This window comes from Heterodontus francisci, chromosome 36 (genome assembly GCF_036365525.1).
Source record: "Heterodontus francisci isolate sHetFra1 chromosome 36, sHetFra1.hap1, whole genome shotgun sequence".
Classification (NCBI taxonomy): Eukaryota; Metazoa; Chordata; class Chondrichthyes; order Heterodontiformes; family Heterodontidae; genus Heterodontus; species Heterodontus francisci.
Genome location: NC_090406.1, coordinates 798139 through 818699, shown reverse-complemented (window position 1 = coordinate 818699; position 20561 = coordinate 798139). Strand labels below are relative to the sequence as shown.

Sequence of the window (20561 nt, the reverse complement as noted above, 5' to 3'; positions counted from 1 at the left end):
TAACTTTCCTCCTTTGTCCTTGAGTGGGCCAATCCTTTCTCTCGTTACCCTCTTGCTCCTTATATATGAATAAAAGGCTTTGGGATTTTCCTTAACCCTGTTTGCTAAAGATATTTCATGACCCCTTTTAGCCCTCTTAATTCCTCGTTTCAGATTGGTCCTACATTCCCGATATTCTTTCAAAGCTTCGTCTTTCTTCAGCCACCTAGACCTTATGTATGCTTCCTTTTTCCTCTTAGCTCGTCTCACAATTTCACCTGTCATCCATGGTTCCCTAATCTTGCCATTTCTATCCCTCATTTTCACAGGAACATGTCTCTCCTGCACGCTAATCAACCTCTCTGTAAAAGCCTCCCACATATCACATGTGGATTTACCTTCAAACAGCTGCTCCCAATCTACATTCCCCAGCTCCTGCCGAATTTTGGGATAGTTGGCCTCCCCCCAATTTAGCACTCTTCCTTTAGGACCACTCTCGTCTTTGTCCATGAGTATTTTAAAGCTTACGGAATTGTGATCACTATTCCCAAAGTAGTCCCCTACTGAAACTTCAACCACCTGGCCGGGCTCATTCCCCAACACCAGGTCCAGTATGGCCCCTTCCCGAGTTGGACTATTTACATACTGCTCTAGAAAACCTTCCTGGATGCTCCTGACAAATTCTGCTCCATCTTGACCTCTAACACTAAGTGAATCCCAGTCAATGTTGGGAAAATTAGAATCTCCTATCACCACCACCCTGTTGCTCCTACATCTTTCCATAATCTGTTTACATATTTGTACCTCTATCTCATGCTCGCTATTGGGAGGCCTGTAGTACAGCCCCAACATTGTTACCGCACCCTTCCTATTTCTGAGTTCTGCCCATATTGCCTCACTGCTCGAGTCCTCCATAGTGCCTTCCTTCAGCACAGCTGTGATACCCTCTTTGACCAGTAATGCAACTCCTCCACCCCTTTTACCTCCCTCTCTATCCCACCTGAAGCATCGACATCCTGGGATATTTAGTTGCCAATTATACCCTTCCCTCAACCAAGTCTCAGTAATAGCAATAACATCATACTCCCAGGTACTAATCCAAGCCCTAAATTCATCTGCCTTACCTACTACACTTCTTGCATTAAAACATATGCACCTCAGACCACCACTCCCTTTGCGTTCATCCTGCTCTGGTTTCCCATCTCCTGCTCCACTTTCCCAGCGCCTGCTCTGGTTTCCCAGATCCTGCTCTGGTTTTCCAGTTCCTGCTCTGGTTTCCCAGCTCCTGCTCTGGTTTCCCAGCTCCAGCTCCGGTTTCCCAGCTCCAGCTCTGATTTCCCATGTCCTGCTCCACTTTCCCAGATTCTGCTCTGCTTTCCCAGATTCTGCTCCACTTTCCCTATTCCTGCTCTGGTTTCCCAGCTCCTGCTCCGGTTTCCCAGATCCTGCTCTGCTTTCCCAGATTTTGCTCCACTTTCCCTATTCCTGCTCTGGTTTCCCAGCTCCTGCTCTGGTTTCCCAGTTCCTGCTCCACTTTCCCATCTCCTGCTCTGGTTTCCCATCTCCTGCTCCACTTTCCCATCTCCTGCTCTGGTTTCCCATCTCCTGCTCTGGTTTCCCATCTCCTGCTCCGCTTTCCCATCTCCTGCTCCGCTTTCCCACCTCCTGCTCCGCTTTCCCACCTCCTGCTCTGGTTTCCCATCTCCTGCTCCGGTTTCCCATCTCCTGCTCCACTTTCCCACCTCCTGCTCTGGCTTCCCAGCTTCTGCTCCGCTTTCCCAGATTCTGCTCCACTTGCCCATCTCCTGCTCTGGTTTCCCATCTCCTGCTCCGCTTTCCCACCTCCTGCTCTGGTTTCCCAGCTCCTGCTCTGGTTTCCCAGCTCCTGCTCTGGTTTCCCATCTCCTGCTCCACTTTCCCACCTCCTGCTCTGGCTTCCCAGCTCCTGCTCCGCTTTCCCACCTCCTGCTCCGCTTTCCCACCTCCTGCTCTGGTTTCCCAGCTCCTGCTCTGGTTTCCCATCTCCTGCTCCGCTTTCCCACCTCCTGCTCCGCTTTCCCAGCTCCTGCTCTGGCTTCCCAGCTCCTGCTCCACTTTCCCAGCGCCTGCTCTGGTTTCCCAGCTCCTGCTCTGGTTTCCCAGCTCCTGTTTCACTTTCCCAGCTCCTGCTCCGCTTTCCCAGCTCCTGCTCCGGTTTTCCAGTTCCTGCTCCGGTTTCCCAGATCCTGCTCCGGTTTCCCAGATCCTGCTCCGGTTTCCCAGCTCCTGCTCCGGTTTTCCAGTTCCTGCTCCGGTTTCCCAGATCCTGCTCCGGTTTCCCAGATCCTGCTCCGGTTTCCCAGATCCTGCTCCGGTTTCCCAGATCCTGCTCCGGTTTCCCAGCTCCTGCTCTGGTTTCCCAGCTCCTGCTCTGGTTTCCCATCTCCTGCTCCGCTTTCCCACCTCCTGCTCCGCTTTCCCAGCTCCTGCTCTGGCTTCCCAGCTCCTGCTCCACTTTCCCAGCGCCTGCTCTGGTTTCCCAGCTCCTGTTTCACTTTCCCAGCTCCTGCTCCGATTTCCCAGCTCCTGCTCCGGTTTTCCAGTTCCTGCTCCGGTTTCCCAGATCCTGCTCCGGTTTCCCAGATCCTGCTCCGGTTTCCCAGCTCCTGCTCTGATGTTGCTCCAGTTTCCAGCTGTCTCTGACTGAATGTTAATGTTTTGATTTCTCAGTTGCCGCAGCAACAGGAAGAGCCTGGTGGTAAGCTCGCCATCACCCAGTCTCTCTCGGCCTCTGTCACCGCTCTCTCTACCAACAGGTAAAAGATTGTTCAGATCCATTTCTAATCAATCCTTTGTTTCTTGTCAAGGACTTGCAGTTACTGGGGGCAGGGTGGAGTGGGATGTTAAAATGAAAATCCCCATTCTGAAATCTTTCTAAAGAAGTCCCTACTCTGTGTGATCGATATTGCAGCAGGAAATGTTCATCAACAAGGCCATAAAAACAAGTTCCCTGTATGACCTTAACACTGAAACCCCAACCCCAGGGAACGAGCTATAGACACTTGTGGCCGATTGCTGTCGACTTCAGACAATGCAAGAAAGTGTTTACCCCAGTGAGGTTACTCCAGTAGTAACTGGTCATTGATCTATATTGATCCAGTGCTCCTGTCCTGGGCTGCACTGACCCACTGGGGTAGATTTTTGTTTCATCACTCTGAGTAAATAGTGGCACGGTTTGACTTTCTGCGAGAGAATCTACTTGTGCTTCAATCCATGAAAGCAGGTGGTCTGTAAGACCAGACAGGAACTGACCCTCAGCTCACCCTCTTCCCTCACTGACAAGTTTTTAAAATTCATTCACAGGATGTGGGAGTCACTGGCTAGGCCTGCATTTGTTGCTCATCCCTAATTGCCCTTGAGAAGGTGGTGGTGAGCTGCCTTCTTGAACCGCTGCAGTCCTTGGGGTGTAGGTATACCCACAGTGCTGTTAGGAAGGGAGTTCTAGGATTTGATCGAGTGACAGTGAAGGAACGGCGATATAGTTCCAAGTCAGGATGGTGTGTGTCTTGGAGGGGAACTTTCAAGTGGTTGTGTTCCCATGCATCTGCTGCTCTTGTCCTTCTAAGTGGAGAGGTCATAAGTTTGGAAGGTGCTGTTGAAGGAACGTTGGTGAGTTGCTGCAGTGTATCTTGTAGATGGTGCACACTGCTGCCACTGTGCCAGTGTTGTTGAGCTTCGTTTGTGTTGTTATACCTGCACCTGTTCCAGTGAGTCATAAGCATCTATTGGCTAGTTTTGTTGGGACTCCCTGGAGCCACACTCGGTTTAATGCTGCCTCAGTCCAGGGCAATCAATCTCATCTCTCCTCTGGTAATCAGCTCGTGTCCATGTCTGGGTCAAGACTGCAATAAGGTCTTGAAATAAATGGTTCTGATGGAACCAGAACTGAGTGTCAGTGAGCTGTTTGTTGGTGAATAGGCTGATGATACAATCGATAATTCCTTCCATCACTTTACTGATGACTGGTTGGAGGCTGCTGAGACAGTAATCAGACAGAATAGATTTATTGCTGTAAAAATTCAACAATGCTGAGGCTGCTTTACCCCAACATGGCAGATGGCGTGTACACATTCTGAGATGTACACATTCTGAGATGTACACTTTCTGAGATGTACACTTTCTGAGATGTACACATTCTGAGATGTACACTTTCTGAGATGTACACTTTCTGAGATGTACACATTCTGAGATGTACACATTCTGAGATGTACACTTTCTGAGATGTACACATTCTGAGATGTACACTTTCTGAGATGTACACATTCTAAGATGTACACTTTCTGAGATGTACACATTCTGAGATGTACACTTTCTGAGATGTACACATTCTGAGATGTACACATTCTGAGATGTACACTTTCTGAGATGTACACATTCTGAGATGTACACTTTCTGAGATGTACACTTTCTGAGATGTACACATTCTGAGATGTACACTTTCTGAGATGTACACTTTCTGAGATGAGTGCATAAAGCAACCATATTGATAGAGGCATCCAGGGCCCACACCTGAACCAGGAATTAGCCCCTTGGTAGATAAGGAGCTGATGACTGTGTGATGCCCCTTTGCCCTGAACTCTGCAGGTCTCAGCCTGACTGCAGTCAGCAAAATCAGGTCCCCATGTGGCCTCATCTGCTACAGGCCACCACCAGAAAGTGAACTTTGTAAAATATTTGGAGTTGGGGGGGGTGCAGGATTTTACAAGGGTGGTTTTGTCTTAGTGGAATTTAAAGGAGCAGAAATTAAAACAGAAAATGTTGGAAACACTCAGCAGGTCAGGCAGCATCTGTGGATGGCCCTCTTGCAATGAGCTGGAAGGCAGGAGGGGTCAGAATATTATAGCGAAAGACATCGGGACGGAAGTCTGATGCCTACTTCGCAATCAGATATTCTGAAGAGCGGCCGGCAGGGCAGAAGCACCCTTGCTCAGTTGTGGTGGGAAGGTAATTAAGACTGTTAACCAGGCGATTAACTGCAATTTTACTGGGGTTTTCAGATTTTACAAAGAGTGCACAGGAACCACAGGGCTTCAGAGCCTTGGCAGGTACTTAGAGGCAGTGAATTAGCAGGAGGTCAGTGCTTGCTCCAGACAGCAGCCTTAGAGAATGCTCGCATAGCTTGGCAGGGAGGGCGGAACAGCTTGGGCATTGGCAGTGGCAATCGGGAGCAGGGACAAACTTTCCAGCAGATCGAGGGCATACTACTCGAGTGCAGTCTTGTAAGAGGCAGTGGGGTGGGGGGTAGGGGTGGTGAGAGGGCCAGGAAACTGAGTGCAACTATCTGCCATGGGCCTCATTCACTCAGGCACTGGGAACACCAGTGAGGAGGAACGAGAGAGAGTGGAAGAGCAGCAGCCAAAGGCAACAACCTGAGGGCTGCCAGGAACTTCAGTCTCAGTTTTGGGGAAGAGAGGGGGAAAGCAGGAGGAGGGTGCAGAGGGGCACACAACCAGCCTCATGGGCGCAGAAGAGGTTACCCACCAGAGCTGGTCTACCATCCGAGACTCAACTACCTGCAAATGTCGGAGCAGCAGGGTCACCAAAGACTTTGCCTTTCCAGGGAGGCTGTCAGAGCTGTATGTCATGATGGAGGATGAGCTGAGCCCCATGGGAAGTGATGGGCCACTCAATGCCAGTGGCACTGAAGGTCACCGTCGCATTGAATTTCTGTGCCTCAGGATCATTCCAGGGATCCACTGGAGATATGTGTGAGATCTCCCAATGCCATCTTCAAGAGGGACAGCCAGTACATGCACTATCGCACTGACCCAGAAAGTCAAAATGAGAGGGCCACTGGATTTGGGGCCGGATTCCCCCAGCTGCAGAGTATCATTGACTGCATGCACGTGGCCATCAAGGCTCCCATGGACCAGGCTGCAGCCTTCATCAACAGGAAGGGCTTCCACTCACTCAACGTACAACTGGTCTGCGACCGACACAAATTTCCTGCAGGCATGCGCGCAGTTCTTGGGAAGCAAGCATGACACCTTCATACTAAGGCAGTCCCAGGTGCCAGAGTTTTTCAGGCCCCCAGCGTGCCTTCAAGGATGGATACTGGGCGACAAGGGCTACCCACTGATGCCTGTACGGAACCCAAGCACTGATGCAGAGAAGAGGTACAACATCTGCCATGAGACAACTCGAGCGTCTGTTCAGATACCTGTTCGGAGCCCTTCAGTATGCTTCAGGCAAGAAAGAAAGGTATTAATATGGGAAATGATAAACAGACTGTGACAGGAAGGGACAGAGCGTACAAATCTAAGAGTAAATCAACAGATAAGGCGAGAGGTTACAAAAATAATAAAAGGACACAACTAAAGGCTCAGTATCTTAATGCACGTAGCATTCGAAACAAAACAAATGAACTGAGAGCGCAGTCAGAAATAATTAAGTACGATCTGATAGCCATTACAGAGACATGGCTGTAGGACGTCATAGATTGGGACCTGAATATTGAAGGATACATGGCATTTAGGAAGGACAGGAAGCTAGGAAAAGGTGGAAAGGGAGCTCTGTTAATTAATTATGGTATTAGCGCAATCGAGAGGGATGACCTAAGTTCAGGAAACCAGGATGTAGAAGCAGTTTGGGTAGAGATGAGAAACCAAAAGGCAAGAAGTCACTTGTGGGAGTGGTGTACAGGCCACCTAACATTAACCACACTGTAGGGCGGGTATAAAGGAAGAAATAATGGCAGCTTGTCAGAAAGGTACAGCGATAATTATGGGGTATTTTAACCTACATATAGACTGGAAAAATCAGATGGACAGAGGTAGCCTAGATGAGGAGTGCATAGAATGTTTTCGGGATAATTTCTTGGAACAATACGTCCTGGAACCAACCAGAGAGCAGGCTATTCTAGACCTGGTATTGTGCAACGAGATAGGATTAATTAATGATCACATAATTAAGGCACCCCTAGGGTTGCAGCCATCATAATATGATTGAATTTGATATTCAGTTTGAGGGAGAGAAGAGTGGGTCCAAGACTAGTATTTTAAACTTAAATAAGGGCAATTATGAGGACATGAAAGCAGAGTGAACTGGCAAATCAGGTTAAGGGATAGGTCAATAGAGATGTAGTGACAGACATTTAAGGGGATATTTCAGAATAGATACATTTCAACGAGAAATAAAAATTCCAAGGGTGGGATCCACCATCTGTATTTAACTAAAACAGTTAAAGATAGTATCAAACTTAAAGAAAAAGCCTAAAATTGCACAAAGATGGGAGGCAGGTCAGCAGATTGGACAGAATATAAAAAACAGCAACGAATGACTAAAAGGTTGATAAGGAAGGTAAAATTAGAGTACGAGAGAAAGCTAGCTAGAAATAGAAAGACAGATAGTTAGAGTTTCTATTGTTACAACCAGGTGAGAAAGGTGTCTGGGGCCCCTTTTAACCTTCACCTAGTCTTATTGTAACAGGGTTTTGAGCTCCCCCTTGATGACTCCTTGTTCACCGCTTTCCAATTATAAGTCAAAAAAATGAGCACAAACAGGCCTTCTTAGGTTTAAAGAAAAAAAAAGAAATTTATTAAAACTTAAACTCTTAATTCGGTTAACGCCTACGGATACACGCCTTGCCCACGCTAGCATGCATACTTGATACGCACATGCAAATAGAGACAGAAAAGAGCAGGAGAAAAATAAAATGGAGAGGTTTGAGGCAATATCAGAAGAGTTTCTTGCTACTTTGCTTCGAGTTCACTGTAGTCCTTTTGTAGATAATTCTTGCTTTTCATTGGGGCCCAGTTTCTTCTTAAATCTTGTTCACTGTAGGAGACTTTTCTATCTTGGAGTTCATGTGTCTTCAATGGGCCTTCAGTTCCATGAGAAAGAGAGGGGAGCAGACAGGAGAGAGATGTTCTCAGTCCAGGAGCAAAGAGCGTTCTGAGTTTTAAAACTCTGTGGCAAGTTCAAATTCAAAAAACTCCAACTGCCAGTTAGTCATGTGACTAAACTGGTCTGACCATGTCTTCTGTGTATTGGGGAAGCAGGGACTGGGTCCTTTGTTCCAACACTGTCTGCTAGTATGCAAGAAAGGTCTTTCCGGCATGGGACCTGGCAAAACCTTGTGATAGGCCCTCTTTTCTTCCCAGCAGCAATTTTAAATTTTAATATTCATGTGGCAAAATAATATGTCTCTCATTCTTGGCAGGTGGGGGCCTGCATGACACCTCCACACCCAGGGGAATGTAATGCGAATTGAAAAAAAAATGGTGCATTTCATTACAAGGTTTGAGAGAAATATAAGATGCAGAAAGAAAAAACATGCATTTCTCTCATTCATTTCCATTCATTCATCAATCTTAAAGCATATTAAAATGGTCTTTTCTGGGTGCCAGCACTGCTTTAATTTCCCCTTTTTTGGCATTCCAGTAGCCATGTGGTTCTTTGGGGAAGCTTTTCTTCAGTTTGCCCATTGCCAAGACTGTCTCGGGTTTTTGTTCCTGTTGAGGTCATGTTTTTTATCAGGAGAGTTAGTAGTGGGCAGGTCTATCCTGAACTCTCTGAATCATGGAAATACTTTTGCCTTCAGGGGATGGGTGGTTCCCTTTTCCTCTGGCTGTGGAGGAGGATTCTTTGTTAATCTCCCCTTTGTTCTCTGGGACATTCCTACCTGCAGATATTTGTGCAGACCTGACTGCACACTCCTGTGGCACTTCGACTAGGTGAGGCATCACCCTCACAGTTTATGAGACCCTAGAGGTCTCTCTTTGTCTCTGCAGGTTCCTGTAAATGCTGTTAGCAACCCTGGTGGGGAGCTTCTAGAGTCTGTATTTACATTGGAGGATGTGGGGTCTAACTCTTCACATTTTTCGGGGTTGGTTGACCAGACAGTAGGGGTTTTCATCCAGGATTCCTTCCAGACTTCCTTTAACCTGCCTTCTTGTTCATTTTTTTCCCTTCTCTTTCTAAAATTTTGCCAGCCTTGTGCCTGCCTCTCCCATTTTGTTCTTGGTGGGGGTCCTTTACAGTTCACCAGCCCTCTGCTGGAGGGTCCTCCAAACACCGATACAGGACTTAGGGGTGCAGGTTTCACTGTAGGTTGGAATTTCCCCTCAACCTGGCACATGTGGCAACTCCTGCAGTACTCCACCACATCTTTGTGGAGTTTTGGCCAGTCAAACTGCTGTCTTATGCGGGCTTTGGTCTTTCGTATACTGGCATGTACAGCCATTGTAGTCTCGTGGGCCCTTCTTAATATTTCTCCCCGGTACATCTGTGGCACCACTAACTGGTGAACTACTGTCCACTCCTTGCTCTCGGGTCTGTGAGGAGAACTCGATTTCCTCATCAGTATCTCATTCTTTAAATAGTATCAATCAGGGACTCCCTCTGCTTCACTTTCAGACTGGGCAGCCTGTGTTAACTCTTGCAATACTGGGTCGGCTCTGAGCCTCAGCTAAGGAAAATCCATTTAATTCATTCCCTGGGTCTCCTAACTTTCCGAAGAAAATCTCAGACAGGCAGACCTCGTGGTCATTTGCCTGCAGTGCCAAAACAGTCTTCTCTGGGGGAGCTGGTTTGATCATGGCTTGATCCACTACACATTCAAGGAAACTGCAGGGGACCATGTCCTGCCACTGCCCTGTCTCTGCCCTCCTGCGGTCTTTCTTTGACTGCTGGAGTGTGGGGGGGGGCGGTGGGGGGGACAGAGGCTACCACCTGCACCCCCGCCTGATCATTACCTATGAACAGGTCAACCCCATCCACAGGCAAACTAGGGACAATCCCTATGGTTACCAGTCCCGAAACTAGGTCACATTCCAGGTGCACCCGGTGTACAGGTACAGGCATACACTGCCGTCCAATACCATTCACCACCATTCTGGTTTTCATTGCACTCTCTGGGAGAAAGGTCAGACCTTTTCCCAGTAAAATGGATCTGGTGGCCCCTGTGTCCCTGACAATCACTGTGGGCATGCTTGCCCCACTTGAGCGGTATTGGGTTACTTACCCTTCAGACACAAAACCCTGATAACCTTCAAGAATCCTATTAACTTTTCCTGCACTGGCCATAGTAAGCTTCCTGGGTTGCACACTTACTGCAGTTAAAGCCACAGCATGTTCTGCTGTGTTTTGCATCAGGGTCCAGTCTTCACTGAGCGGGTGTGCCCTGATTAACCCTACCAGTTTCCCTTTTAATTCCCAGCAGTCAGCTTCTAAATGCCCTGCTTTATTACAATGGAAACACACAGGGTCTCTGGGTCTCACTCTTGCTCACAGCACCTTCTTTTTTGGCTGGAGGAGGGCCCCCTGTGTGTCCTGCTTTCCTTTCTCTTCCAAGACTGCCTGGGCTTCTATCATCTTCCCACCCTTTGTCCTTTTCGGATTTGTGGGGGTGATTAGGAAAGGTTCTCCCCTGGGAAACCAACATAAATTAAAGCAATAAAAGCAAAATACTGCGGATGCTGGAAATCTGAAACAAAAACAAGAAATGCTGGATTCACTCAGCAGGTCTGGCAGCATCTGTGGAAAGAGAAGCAGAGTTAACGTTTCGGGTCAGTGACCCTTCTTCGGAAATTAAAGCAAACTCATCGGCCAGAACGGCCGCTGGCCGGGCTCTCTGGACCCGCTGCTCCTCTACATGGGTCTTTATTGAGAATGGGAGAGAGTTTTAAAATTCCTCTAACAGGATTATTTCTCTGAGAGTCTCATAGCTGAGCTATATTTTTACAGCCCTCAGCCAGTTGCTTACTTCTTTCAAACTCCAGATAAGTTTGATTGGCTTGCTTTTTGAGGGTCCTAAACTTTTGGCGATAGACTTCGGGTACTAACTCATATGCCCCGAGGACAGCATTTTTTGTCAGTTCATAATGTGATGAACTTTCATCTGGCAACAAGGAATAAACCTCATGGGCTTTTCCGGTTAGTTTGCTTTGCAATAGGAGAGACCAGGTCTCAGCTGGCCATTTTAGCTGCCTTACCAGTTTCTCAAACGACACAAAAAACGTTTCCACATCTTCCTCATTGAATTTTGGAATTAATTGAGCGAGTTTTAGCAATTTTGTACCCAGCCCTGAATTCTGCTCCTCCATATTGGCCATGCTTTTACTGGGGTCACTCTGCCGCCCCCTAATTAACTCAAGCTGCTTCAGCTCTCTCTCTCTTCGAATTCTTTCTCTCTCTCATCTCTCCTGTCTTTCATTTTATTCACATTCCTTCTGGAAGGCTCTCTCCTTCTCCCTCTCTTTCTGCCTGTGCTTCTTCAGATTCAAGGGAAAGATAGTTGGCCACCAGCCTTAGGAGTTCAGACTTCCTAGCCTTGCCATGTATAGTGATCTCACACTGCTCAGCCATTTTTCTCAACTCCTCCGTAGACAGTGCTTTTAACTTATCACAAGTTACTTCACCCTGGCTTGGAGAGCTACTAGCTTCAGTTACAGACATGTTAGTATTCAATTACACACAAACACAAGAAAATCTATATTAATCTTGCTCTTTTATCATTGGGAACAATTTGGCTTTCCACTTCCAATTTCTCTCGTTTGTCTGTGGGTAAAATCTCAGATGAGCCCCACAATTTCCGTTATGATCAGGTGAGAAAGGTGTCTAGGGGTCCCTTTTAGCCTTCACCTGATCTTATTGTAATAGGGTTATGTTTTTTAAACACACTGTGTTTTGAGCTCCTCCTTGGTGAATCCTTGTTCATCGCTTTCCAATTATAAGGCAAAGAAATGGTCACAAACAGGCTTTCTTAGGTTTAAAGAAGAAAAATGAAATTTATTAAAACTTAAACTCTAATTTGGTTAATGCCTATGGATGCACGCTGCGCCCCACGCTAGCATGCATACGCGATACGCACATGCACACAAAACTTACCTGAAGACCGGAGCAGCAGCTGGTGGACCTGGGAGGAAGCTGATCCGGAGCAGGACCTGAAAAAGAGAGCGCGGGGCTCGAGGCCCTCACTTACCTGAAGACGTGTGTGGCGGCTGGCTCTGTCTCAGTCGCTCTGTCTCTCTGTGCCGGCGCATGCTGAGATTCGAAAGAAGGGAAAATAAAACTTACAGTGACATCACGGGAAACCTGCAAGGTGATTGGTTGGGTAAGCAACAGCTGTTAGTGCATTTAAATAGCTTAAAAAAAAGGGGAAAGTTTTTTTTGGAAAAAACCTCAAGGGATAAGGTGAGTGCTACGAAAGTGTGTTTTTTTTTTAATTAATGCAATCTATTAAGAATTTTAGATTGTACTGGGTAGTGTTTGGAGTAGAACAAGGCCCCTAGTGTAATTAGTATTTTTTAAAGGGAGTAACTAATTAACCGAAGGCTAAGTCATGGCAGGAGAGCTCGCACCCGTGATCTGCTCCTCCTGCGCTATGTGGGAAATCAGGGATGCTTCCAGTGTCCCTGATGACCATGTGTGCAGGAAGTGTATCCATCTACAGCTACTGACTACCCGCATTACGGAGCTGGAGCTGCGGGTGGATTCACTGTGGAGCATCCGCGATGCTGAGGATGTCGTGGATAGCATGTTTAGTGAGGGGGTCACACCGCAGGTAATGGCTGCACAGGCAGAAATGGGATGGGTGACCACCAGGCGGAGTAGTAGGCGCAGGCAGGTACTGCAGGAGTCCCCTGTGACCATCCTCCTCTCAAACAGATATACCGCTTTGGATCGCTTTGGATACTGTTGGGGGGGGATGACCTCCCAGGGAAAGCAGCAACAGCCAAGTTCGTGGCACCATGGATGGCTCTGCTGCACAGCAGGGGAGGAAAAAAAGACTGGGAGAGCCATAGTGTTAGGAGATTCAATTGTAAGGGGAACAGACAGGTGTTTCTGTGGCCGCAAATGAGACTCCAGGATGGTATGTTGCCTCCCTGCTGCTAGGGTCAAGGATGTCTTGGAGCAGCTTCAGGACATTCTGAAGGGGGAAGGTGAACAGTCAGTGGTCATGGTACATGTCAGTACCAACGACATAGGTAGAAGGAGGGATGAGGTCCTGTAAGATGAATTTAAGGAGTTGGAAGCTAAATTAAAAAACAGGACCTCAAAGGTAGTAATCTCAGGATTACTTCCTGTGCCACGTGTTAGTGAGTATAGGAACAGGAGGATAGACCAGATGAATACGTGGCTGCGGAAATGGTGCAGGAGGGAGGGATTTAGATTCCTGGGACATCGGGACCGGTTCTGGGGAAGGTGGGACCTGTACAAGCGGGACGGGTTACACCCAGGCAGGACTGGAACCGACGTCCTCGCAGGGGCGTTTGCTAATGCTGTTGGGGAGGATTTAAACTAGAATGGCAGGGGGATGGGAACCTGAGTGGGGAGACTGAGGAGGAGGAAACAAGGATAGAAATGAAAGACAGGAAATAAAAAGGCAAAAATGGAAGGCATAGAAATCAAAGGCAAGAAACAAATAGGGCCATAGTGCGAAATAATGGTAAGATGACTAAATGTAAAAAGACAAGCCTAAAGGCATTGTGTCTCAATGCGCGGAATATTCACAATAAGGCAGGCGAATTAACCACACAAATAGATGTAAATGGATACGATATAGTTGCGATTACAGAGACATGGCTGCAGGGTGACCAAGGATGGGAACTGAATATCCAGGGGTATCCAATATTTAGGAAGGACAGGCAAAAAGGGAAAGGAGGTGGAGTAGCGTTATTAATAAATGAGGAAATCAATACAATAGTGAGGAAGGATATTAGCTCAGAGAATCCTGATGTGGAATCAGTATGGGTGGCACTAAGAAACACCAAGGTGCAGAAAACATTGGTGGGGGTTGTATATAGATCCCCAGACAGCAATGGTGATGCAGACGATAGCATTAAACAAGAAATTAGAGACGCATGCAATAAGAGTGCAACTGGAATTATGGGTGAGTTTAATCTACATATAGATTGGGCAAACCAAATTAGCAATAAGACTGTACAGGAGGAATTCCTGGAGTGCGTACGTGATTGTTTTTTGGACCAATACGTTGAGGAACCAACTAGAGAACAGGCCATCCTAGACTGGGTATTGTGTAATAAGAACAAAAACAAAGAAAATTACAGCACAGGAACAGGCCCTTCGGCCCTCCAAGCCTGCGCCGATCCAGATCCTCTCTCTAAACATGTCGCCTATTTTCTAAGGGTCTGTATCTCTTTTCTTCCTGCCCATTCATGTATCTGTCCAGATACATCTTAAAAGACGCCATCGTGCCCGCATCTACCACCTCCGCTGGCAATGCGTTCCAGGCACCCACCACCCTCTGCGTAAAGAACTTTCCACGCATATCCCCCCTAAACTTTTCCCCTCTCACTTTGAACTCGTGACCCCTAGTATTTGAATCCCCCACTCTGGGAAAACGCTTCATGCTATCCACCCTGTCGATACCTCTCATGATTTTGTACACCTCAGTCAGGTCCCCCCTCAACCTTCGCCTTTCTAATGAAAATAATCCTAATCTACTCAACCTCTCTTCATTTACTGTATCGTTCACTCTTGAATTGGATCTTCCAAAATGCATCACCTCGCATTTACCCTGATTGAACTCCATCTTCCATTTCTCTGCCCAACTCTCCAATCTATCGATATTCTGCTGTATTCTCTGACAGTCCCCTTCACTATCTGCTACTCCACCAATCTTAGTGTCGTCTGCAAACTTGCTAATCAGACCACCTATACTTTCCTCCAAATCATTTATGTATATCACAAACAACAGTGGTCCCAGCACGGATCCCTGTGGAACACCACTGGTCACACGTCTCCATTTTGAGAAACTCCCTTCCACTGCTACTCTCTGTCTCCTGTTGCCCAGCCAGTTCTTTATCCATCTAGCTAGTACACCCTGGATCCCATGCGACTTCACTTTCTCCATCAGCCTACCATGGGGAACCTTATCAAACGCCTTACTGAAGTCCATGTATATGACATCTACAGCCCTTCCCTCATCAATCAACTTTGTCACTTCCTCAAAGAATTCTATTAAGTTGGTAAGACATGACCTTACCTGCACAAAACCATGTTGCCTATCACTGATAAGCCCATTTTCTTCCAAATGGGAATAGATCCTATCCCTCAGTATCTTCTCCAGCAGCTTCCCTACCACTGACGTAAGGCTCACCGGTCTATAATTACCTGGATTATCCCTGCTACCCTTCTTAAACAAGGGGACAACATTAGCAATTCTCCAGTCCTCCGGGACCTCACCCGTGTTTAAGGATGCTACAAAGATATCTGTTAAGGCCCCAGCTATTTCCTCTCTCGCTTCCCTCAGTAACCTGGGATAGATCCCATCCGGACCTGGGGACTTGTCCACCTTAATGCCTTTTAGAATACCCAACACTTCCTCCCTCCTTATGCCGACTTGACCTAGAGTAATCAAACATCTGTCCCTAACTTCAACATCCGTCATGTCCCTCTCCTCGGTGAATACCGATGCAAAGTACTCGTTTAGAATCTCACCCATTTTCTCTGACTCCACGCATAACTTTCCTCCTTTGTCCTTGAGTGGGCCAATCCTTTCTCTCGTTACCCTCTTGCTCCTTATATATGAATAAAAGGCTTTGGGATTTTCCTTAACCCTGTTTGCTAAAGATATTTCATGACCCCTTTTAGCCCTCTTAATTCTTCGTTTCAGATTGGTCCTACATTCCCGATATTCTTCCAAAGCTTCGTCTTTCTTCAGCCTCCTAGACCTTATGTATGCTTCCTTTTCCCTCTTAGCTAGTCTCACAATTTCACCTGTCATCCATGGTTCCCTAATCTTGCCATTTCTATCCCTCATTTTCACAGGAACGTGTCTCTCCTGCACGCTAATCAACCTCTCTTTAAAAGCCTCCCACATATCAAATGTGGATTTACCTTCAAACAGCTGCTCCCAATCTACATTCCCCAGCTCCTGCCGAATTTTGGTATATTTGGCCTTCCCCCAATTTAGCACTCTTCCTTTAGGACCACTCTCGTCTTTGTCCATGAGTATTCTAAAACTTACGGAATTGTGATCACTATTCCCAAAGTAGTCCCCTACTGAAACTTCAACCACCTGGCCGGGCTCATTCCCCAACACCAGGTCCAGTATGGCCCCTTCCTGAGTTGGACTATTTACATACTGCTCTAGAAAACCCTCCTGGATGCTCCTTACAAATTCTGCTCCATCGAGACCTCTAACACTAAGTGAATCCCAGTCAATGTTGGGAAAATTAAAATCTCCTATCACCACCACCCTGTTGCTCCTACATCTTTCCATAATCTGTTTACATATTTGTACCTCTATCTCACACTCGCTGTTGGGAGGCTTGTAGTACAGCCCCAACATTGTTACCGCACCCTTCCTATTTCTGAGTTCTGCCCATATTGCCTCACTGCTCGAGTCCTCCATAGTGCCTTCCTTCAGCACAGCTGTGATATCCTCTTTGACCAGTAATGCAACTCCTCCACCCCTTTTACCTCCCTCTCTATCCCGCCGGAAGCATCGATATCCTGGGATATTTAGTTGCCAATCGTGCCCTTCCCTCAACCAAGTCTCAGTAATAGCAATAACATCATACTCCCAGGTACTAATCCAAGCCCTAAGTTCATCTGCCTTACCTACTGCACTTCTTGCATTAAAACAAATGCACCTCAGACCACCAGTCCCTTTGCTTTCATCATCTGCTCCCTGCCTACTCTTTCCCTTAGTCACGCTGACTTCATTATCTAGTTCCTTACAGGCTTTAGTTATTACCTCCTTACTGTCCACTGACATCCTCATTTGGTTCCCAACCCCCTGCCACATTAGTTTAAACCCTCCCCAACAGTGTTAGCAAAAGCACCCCCAAGGACATTGGTTCCAGTCCGGCCCAGGTGTTGACCGTCCAATTTGTAATAGTCCCACCTCCCCCAGAACCGGTCCCAATGTCCCAAAAATCTGAACCCCTCCCTCCTGCACCATCTCTCAAGCCACGCATTCATCCTGACTATTCTTTCATTTCTACTCTGACTATCATGTGGCACTGGTAGCAATCCTGAGATTACTACCTCTGAGGTCCTACTTTTTAACTTGGCTCCTAACTCCCTAAATTCTGCTTGTAGGACCTCATCCCGTTTTTCACCTATATCATTGGTGCCTATGTGCACAACAACAACTGGCTGTTCACCCTCCCCCTTCAGAATGTTCTGCAGCCGATCTGAGACATGCCTGACCCGTGCACCTGGGAGGCAACATACCATTAGGGAGTCTCGTTTTCGACCACAGAACCGCCTATCTACTCCCCTTACAATCGAATCCCCTATAGCCCTTCCACTCTTCTGAGAATGGATTAGTTAACAATCTTGTAGTGCGGGGTCCCTTGGGGAAGAGCGACCATAACATGACAGAATTCTTCATTAAGATGGAGAGTGAGAGAGTTGATTCCGAGACTAGGGTTCTGAATCTAAATAAAGGAAATTATGAAGGTATGAGGCGCGTGTTGGCTATGATAGATTGGGGAACGTTACTTAAAAGGTTGACACTGGATAGGCAATGGCTAGCATTTAAAGAGCGCATGGATGAATGACAACAATTGTTCATTCCTGTCTGGCACAAAAATAAAACAGGAAGGGTGGCTCATACGTAGCTTACAAAAGAAATTAGGGATAATTTCAGATCCAAGGAGGAGAAATATAAAATGGCCAGGACAAGCAGCAAACCTGAGGATTGAGAGCAGTTTAGAATTCAGCAAAGGAGGACAAAGGGATTGATTAGGAAGGGGAAAATAGAGTATGAGAGTAAGCTTGCAGAGAACATAAAAACTGACTGTAAAAGCTTCCATAGGTATGTGAAGAGAATAAGATTAGTGAAGGCAAATGTGGGTCCCTTCCAGTCAGAAACGGGGGAATTTAAAATGGGCAACAAAGAAATGGCAGACCAATTAAATACATACTTTGGTTCTGTCTTCACAAAGGAGGAGACAAATTACTTCCCAGAAATGTTGGGGAACATAGGGTCTAGTGAGAAGGAGGAACTGTATGAAATCAGTATTAGTAGGTAAATGGTGTTGGGGAAATTGATGGGATTGAACAAAGAACAAAGAACAAAGATAATTACAGCACAGGAACAGGCCCTTCGGCCCTCCAAGCCTGCGCCGATCCAGATCCTCTCTCTAAACATGTCGCCTATTTTCTAAGGTTCTGTATCTCTTTTCTTCCTGCCCATTCATGCATCTGTCTAGATACATCTTAAAAGACGCCATCGTGCCCGCATCTACCACTTCCGCTGGCAACGCGTTCCAGGCACCCACCACCCTCTGCGTAAAGAACTTTCCACGCATATCCCCCCTAAACTTTTCCCCTTTCACTTTGAACTCGTGTCCTCTCGTAATTGAATCCCCCACTCTGGGAAAAAGCCTCTTGCTATCCACCCTGTCTATACCTCTCATGATTTTGTACACCTCAATCAGGTCCCCCCTCAACCTCCGTCTTTCTAATGAAAATAATCCTAATCTACTCAATCTCTCTTCATAGCTAGCGCCCTCCATACCAGGCAACGTCCTGGTGAACCTCCTCTGCACCCTCTCCAAAGCATCCACATCCTTTTGGTAATGTGGCGACCAGAACTGTACGCAGTATTCCAAATGTGGCCGAACCAAAGTCCTATACAACTGTAACATGACCTGCCAACTCTTGTACTCAATACCCCGTCCGATGAAGGAAAGCATGCCGTATGCCTTCTTGACCACTCTATTTACCTGCGTTGCCACCTTCAGGGAACAGTGGACCTGAACACCCAAATCTCTCTGGACATCAATTTTCCCCAGGACTTTTCCATTTACTGTATAGTTCACTCTTGAATTGGATCTTCCAAAATGCATCACCTCGCATTTGCCCTGATTGAACTCCATCTGCCATTTCTCTGCCCAACTCTCCAATCTATCTATATTCTGCTGTATTCTCTGACAGTCCCCTTCACTATCTGCTACTCCACCAATCTTAGTGTCGTCTGCAAACTTGCTAATCAGTCCACCTATACTTTCCTCCAAATCATTAATGTATATCACAAACATTGAAGGATGATAAAGCCCCAGGGCCTGATAATCTACATCCCAGAGTACTTAAGGAAGTGGCCCTTGAAATAGTAAGGTCATAAGAACTAGGAGCAGGAGTCGACAATTCAGCCCCTCGAGCCTGCTCCGCCATTCAATACAATCATGGCTGATCTCATCTCGGCCTCAACTCCACTTTCCTGCCCGTTCTCCATAACCCTTCAACCCATTACTAATTAAAAATCTGTCTATCTCCTCCTTAAATTTACTCAATGTCCCGGCATCCACCGCACTCTGGGGTAGTGAATTCCACAGACTCACAACCCTGTGAGAGAAGTAATTTCTCCTCATCTCTGTTTTAAATCTGCCACCCCTTATCCTAAAACTATGACCTCTTGTTCTAGATTGCCCTGCAAGAGGAAACATCCTCTCTACGTCTACGTTGTCAGTCCCCTTAATCATCTTATATACCTCAATTAGATCTCCTCTCATTCTTCTAAACTCCAGAGATTAAAGGCCTAAACTGCTCAATCTCTCTTCATAAGACAAACCCCTCATCTCTGGAATCAGTCTGGTGAACCTCCTCTGAACTGCCTCCAATGTAACTACATCCCTCCTCAAGAAAGGGGACCAAAACTGTACGCAATACTCCAGGTGAAGTCTCACTAATGCCTTGTATAGTTGCAGCAGCACTTCCCTACTTTTATATTCTATTCCTTTAGCAATAAATGCCAAAATTCCATTTGCCTTCCTTTTTACCTGCTTTACCTGCATTCTTGCTTTCTGTGATTCATGCACGAGGACACCCAGATCCCTCTGCACCGAAACACTCTGAATCTGGTCATTTTTCAAAATTCTATAGGCTCTGGAACAGTTCCGACAGATTGGAGGTTAGCTAATGTAACCCCACTATTTAAAAAAGGAGGCAGAGAGAAAACAGGGAATTATAGATGGTTAGCCTGACATCAGTAGTGGGGAAAATGCTACAATCCATTATAAAAGATATAATAGCAGAGCACTTGGAAAACAATGACATGATCGGACAAAGTCAACATGGATTTACGAAAGGGAAATCATGCCCAACAAATCTACTGGAATTTTTTGAGGATGTAACTAGCATAATAGATAAGGGAGAACCAGTGGATGTGGTGTATTTGAACTTTCAGATGGCTTTCGATAAGGTCCCACATAAGAGATTAGCATGAAACATTAAAGCACATGGGATTGGGGGTAAGGTACTGACATGGATAGAGAACTGGCTGGCAGACAGGAAACAAAGAGTAGGAATAAACGGGTCTTTTTCCGAGTGGCAGGCAGTGACTAGTGGGGTACCGCAGGGATAAGTGCTAGGACCCCAGCTATTCACAATATATATTAATGATATAGATGAGAAATTAAATGTAATAAATCCAAGTTTGCAGTCGACACAAAGCTGGGTGGGAGTGTAAGCTGTGAGGAGGATGCAGAGAAGCTCCAGTGTGATTTGGACAGGTTGGGCGAGTGGGCAAATACATGGCAGATGCAGTATAATGTGGATAAATGTGAGATTATCCACTTTGGTGGCAAAAACAGAAAGGCAGATTATTATCTGAATGGCGATAG

The 20561-nt window shown here is 46.5% G+C and overlaps 1 protein-coding gene across 1 annotated transcript in view; it reads left to right on the top strand.

The window, feature by feature from the left end:
* Positions 1-20561, top strand: part of LOC137351327 (microtubule-associated serine/threonine-protein kinase 3-like) — a 150105-nt gene that overhangs the window by 15620 nt on the left and 113924 nt on the right. The window contains exon 2 of the mRNA XM_068015764.1: positions 2689-2774. Within this exon, the coding sequence (XP_067871865.1) occupies positions 2689-2774 (86 nt within the window). The remainder of the gene's footprint in view (positions 1-2688; positions 2775-20561) is intronic.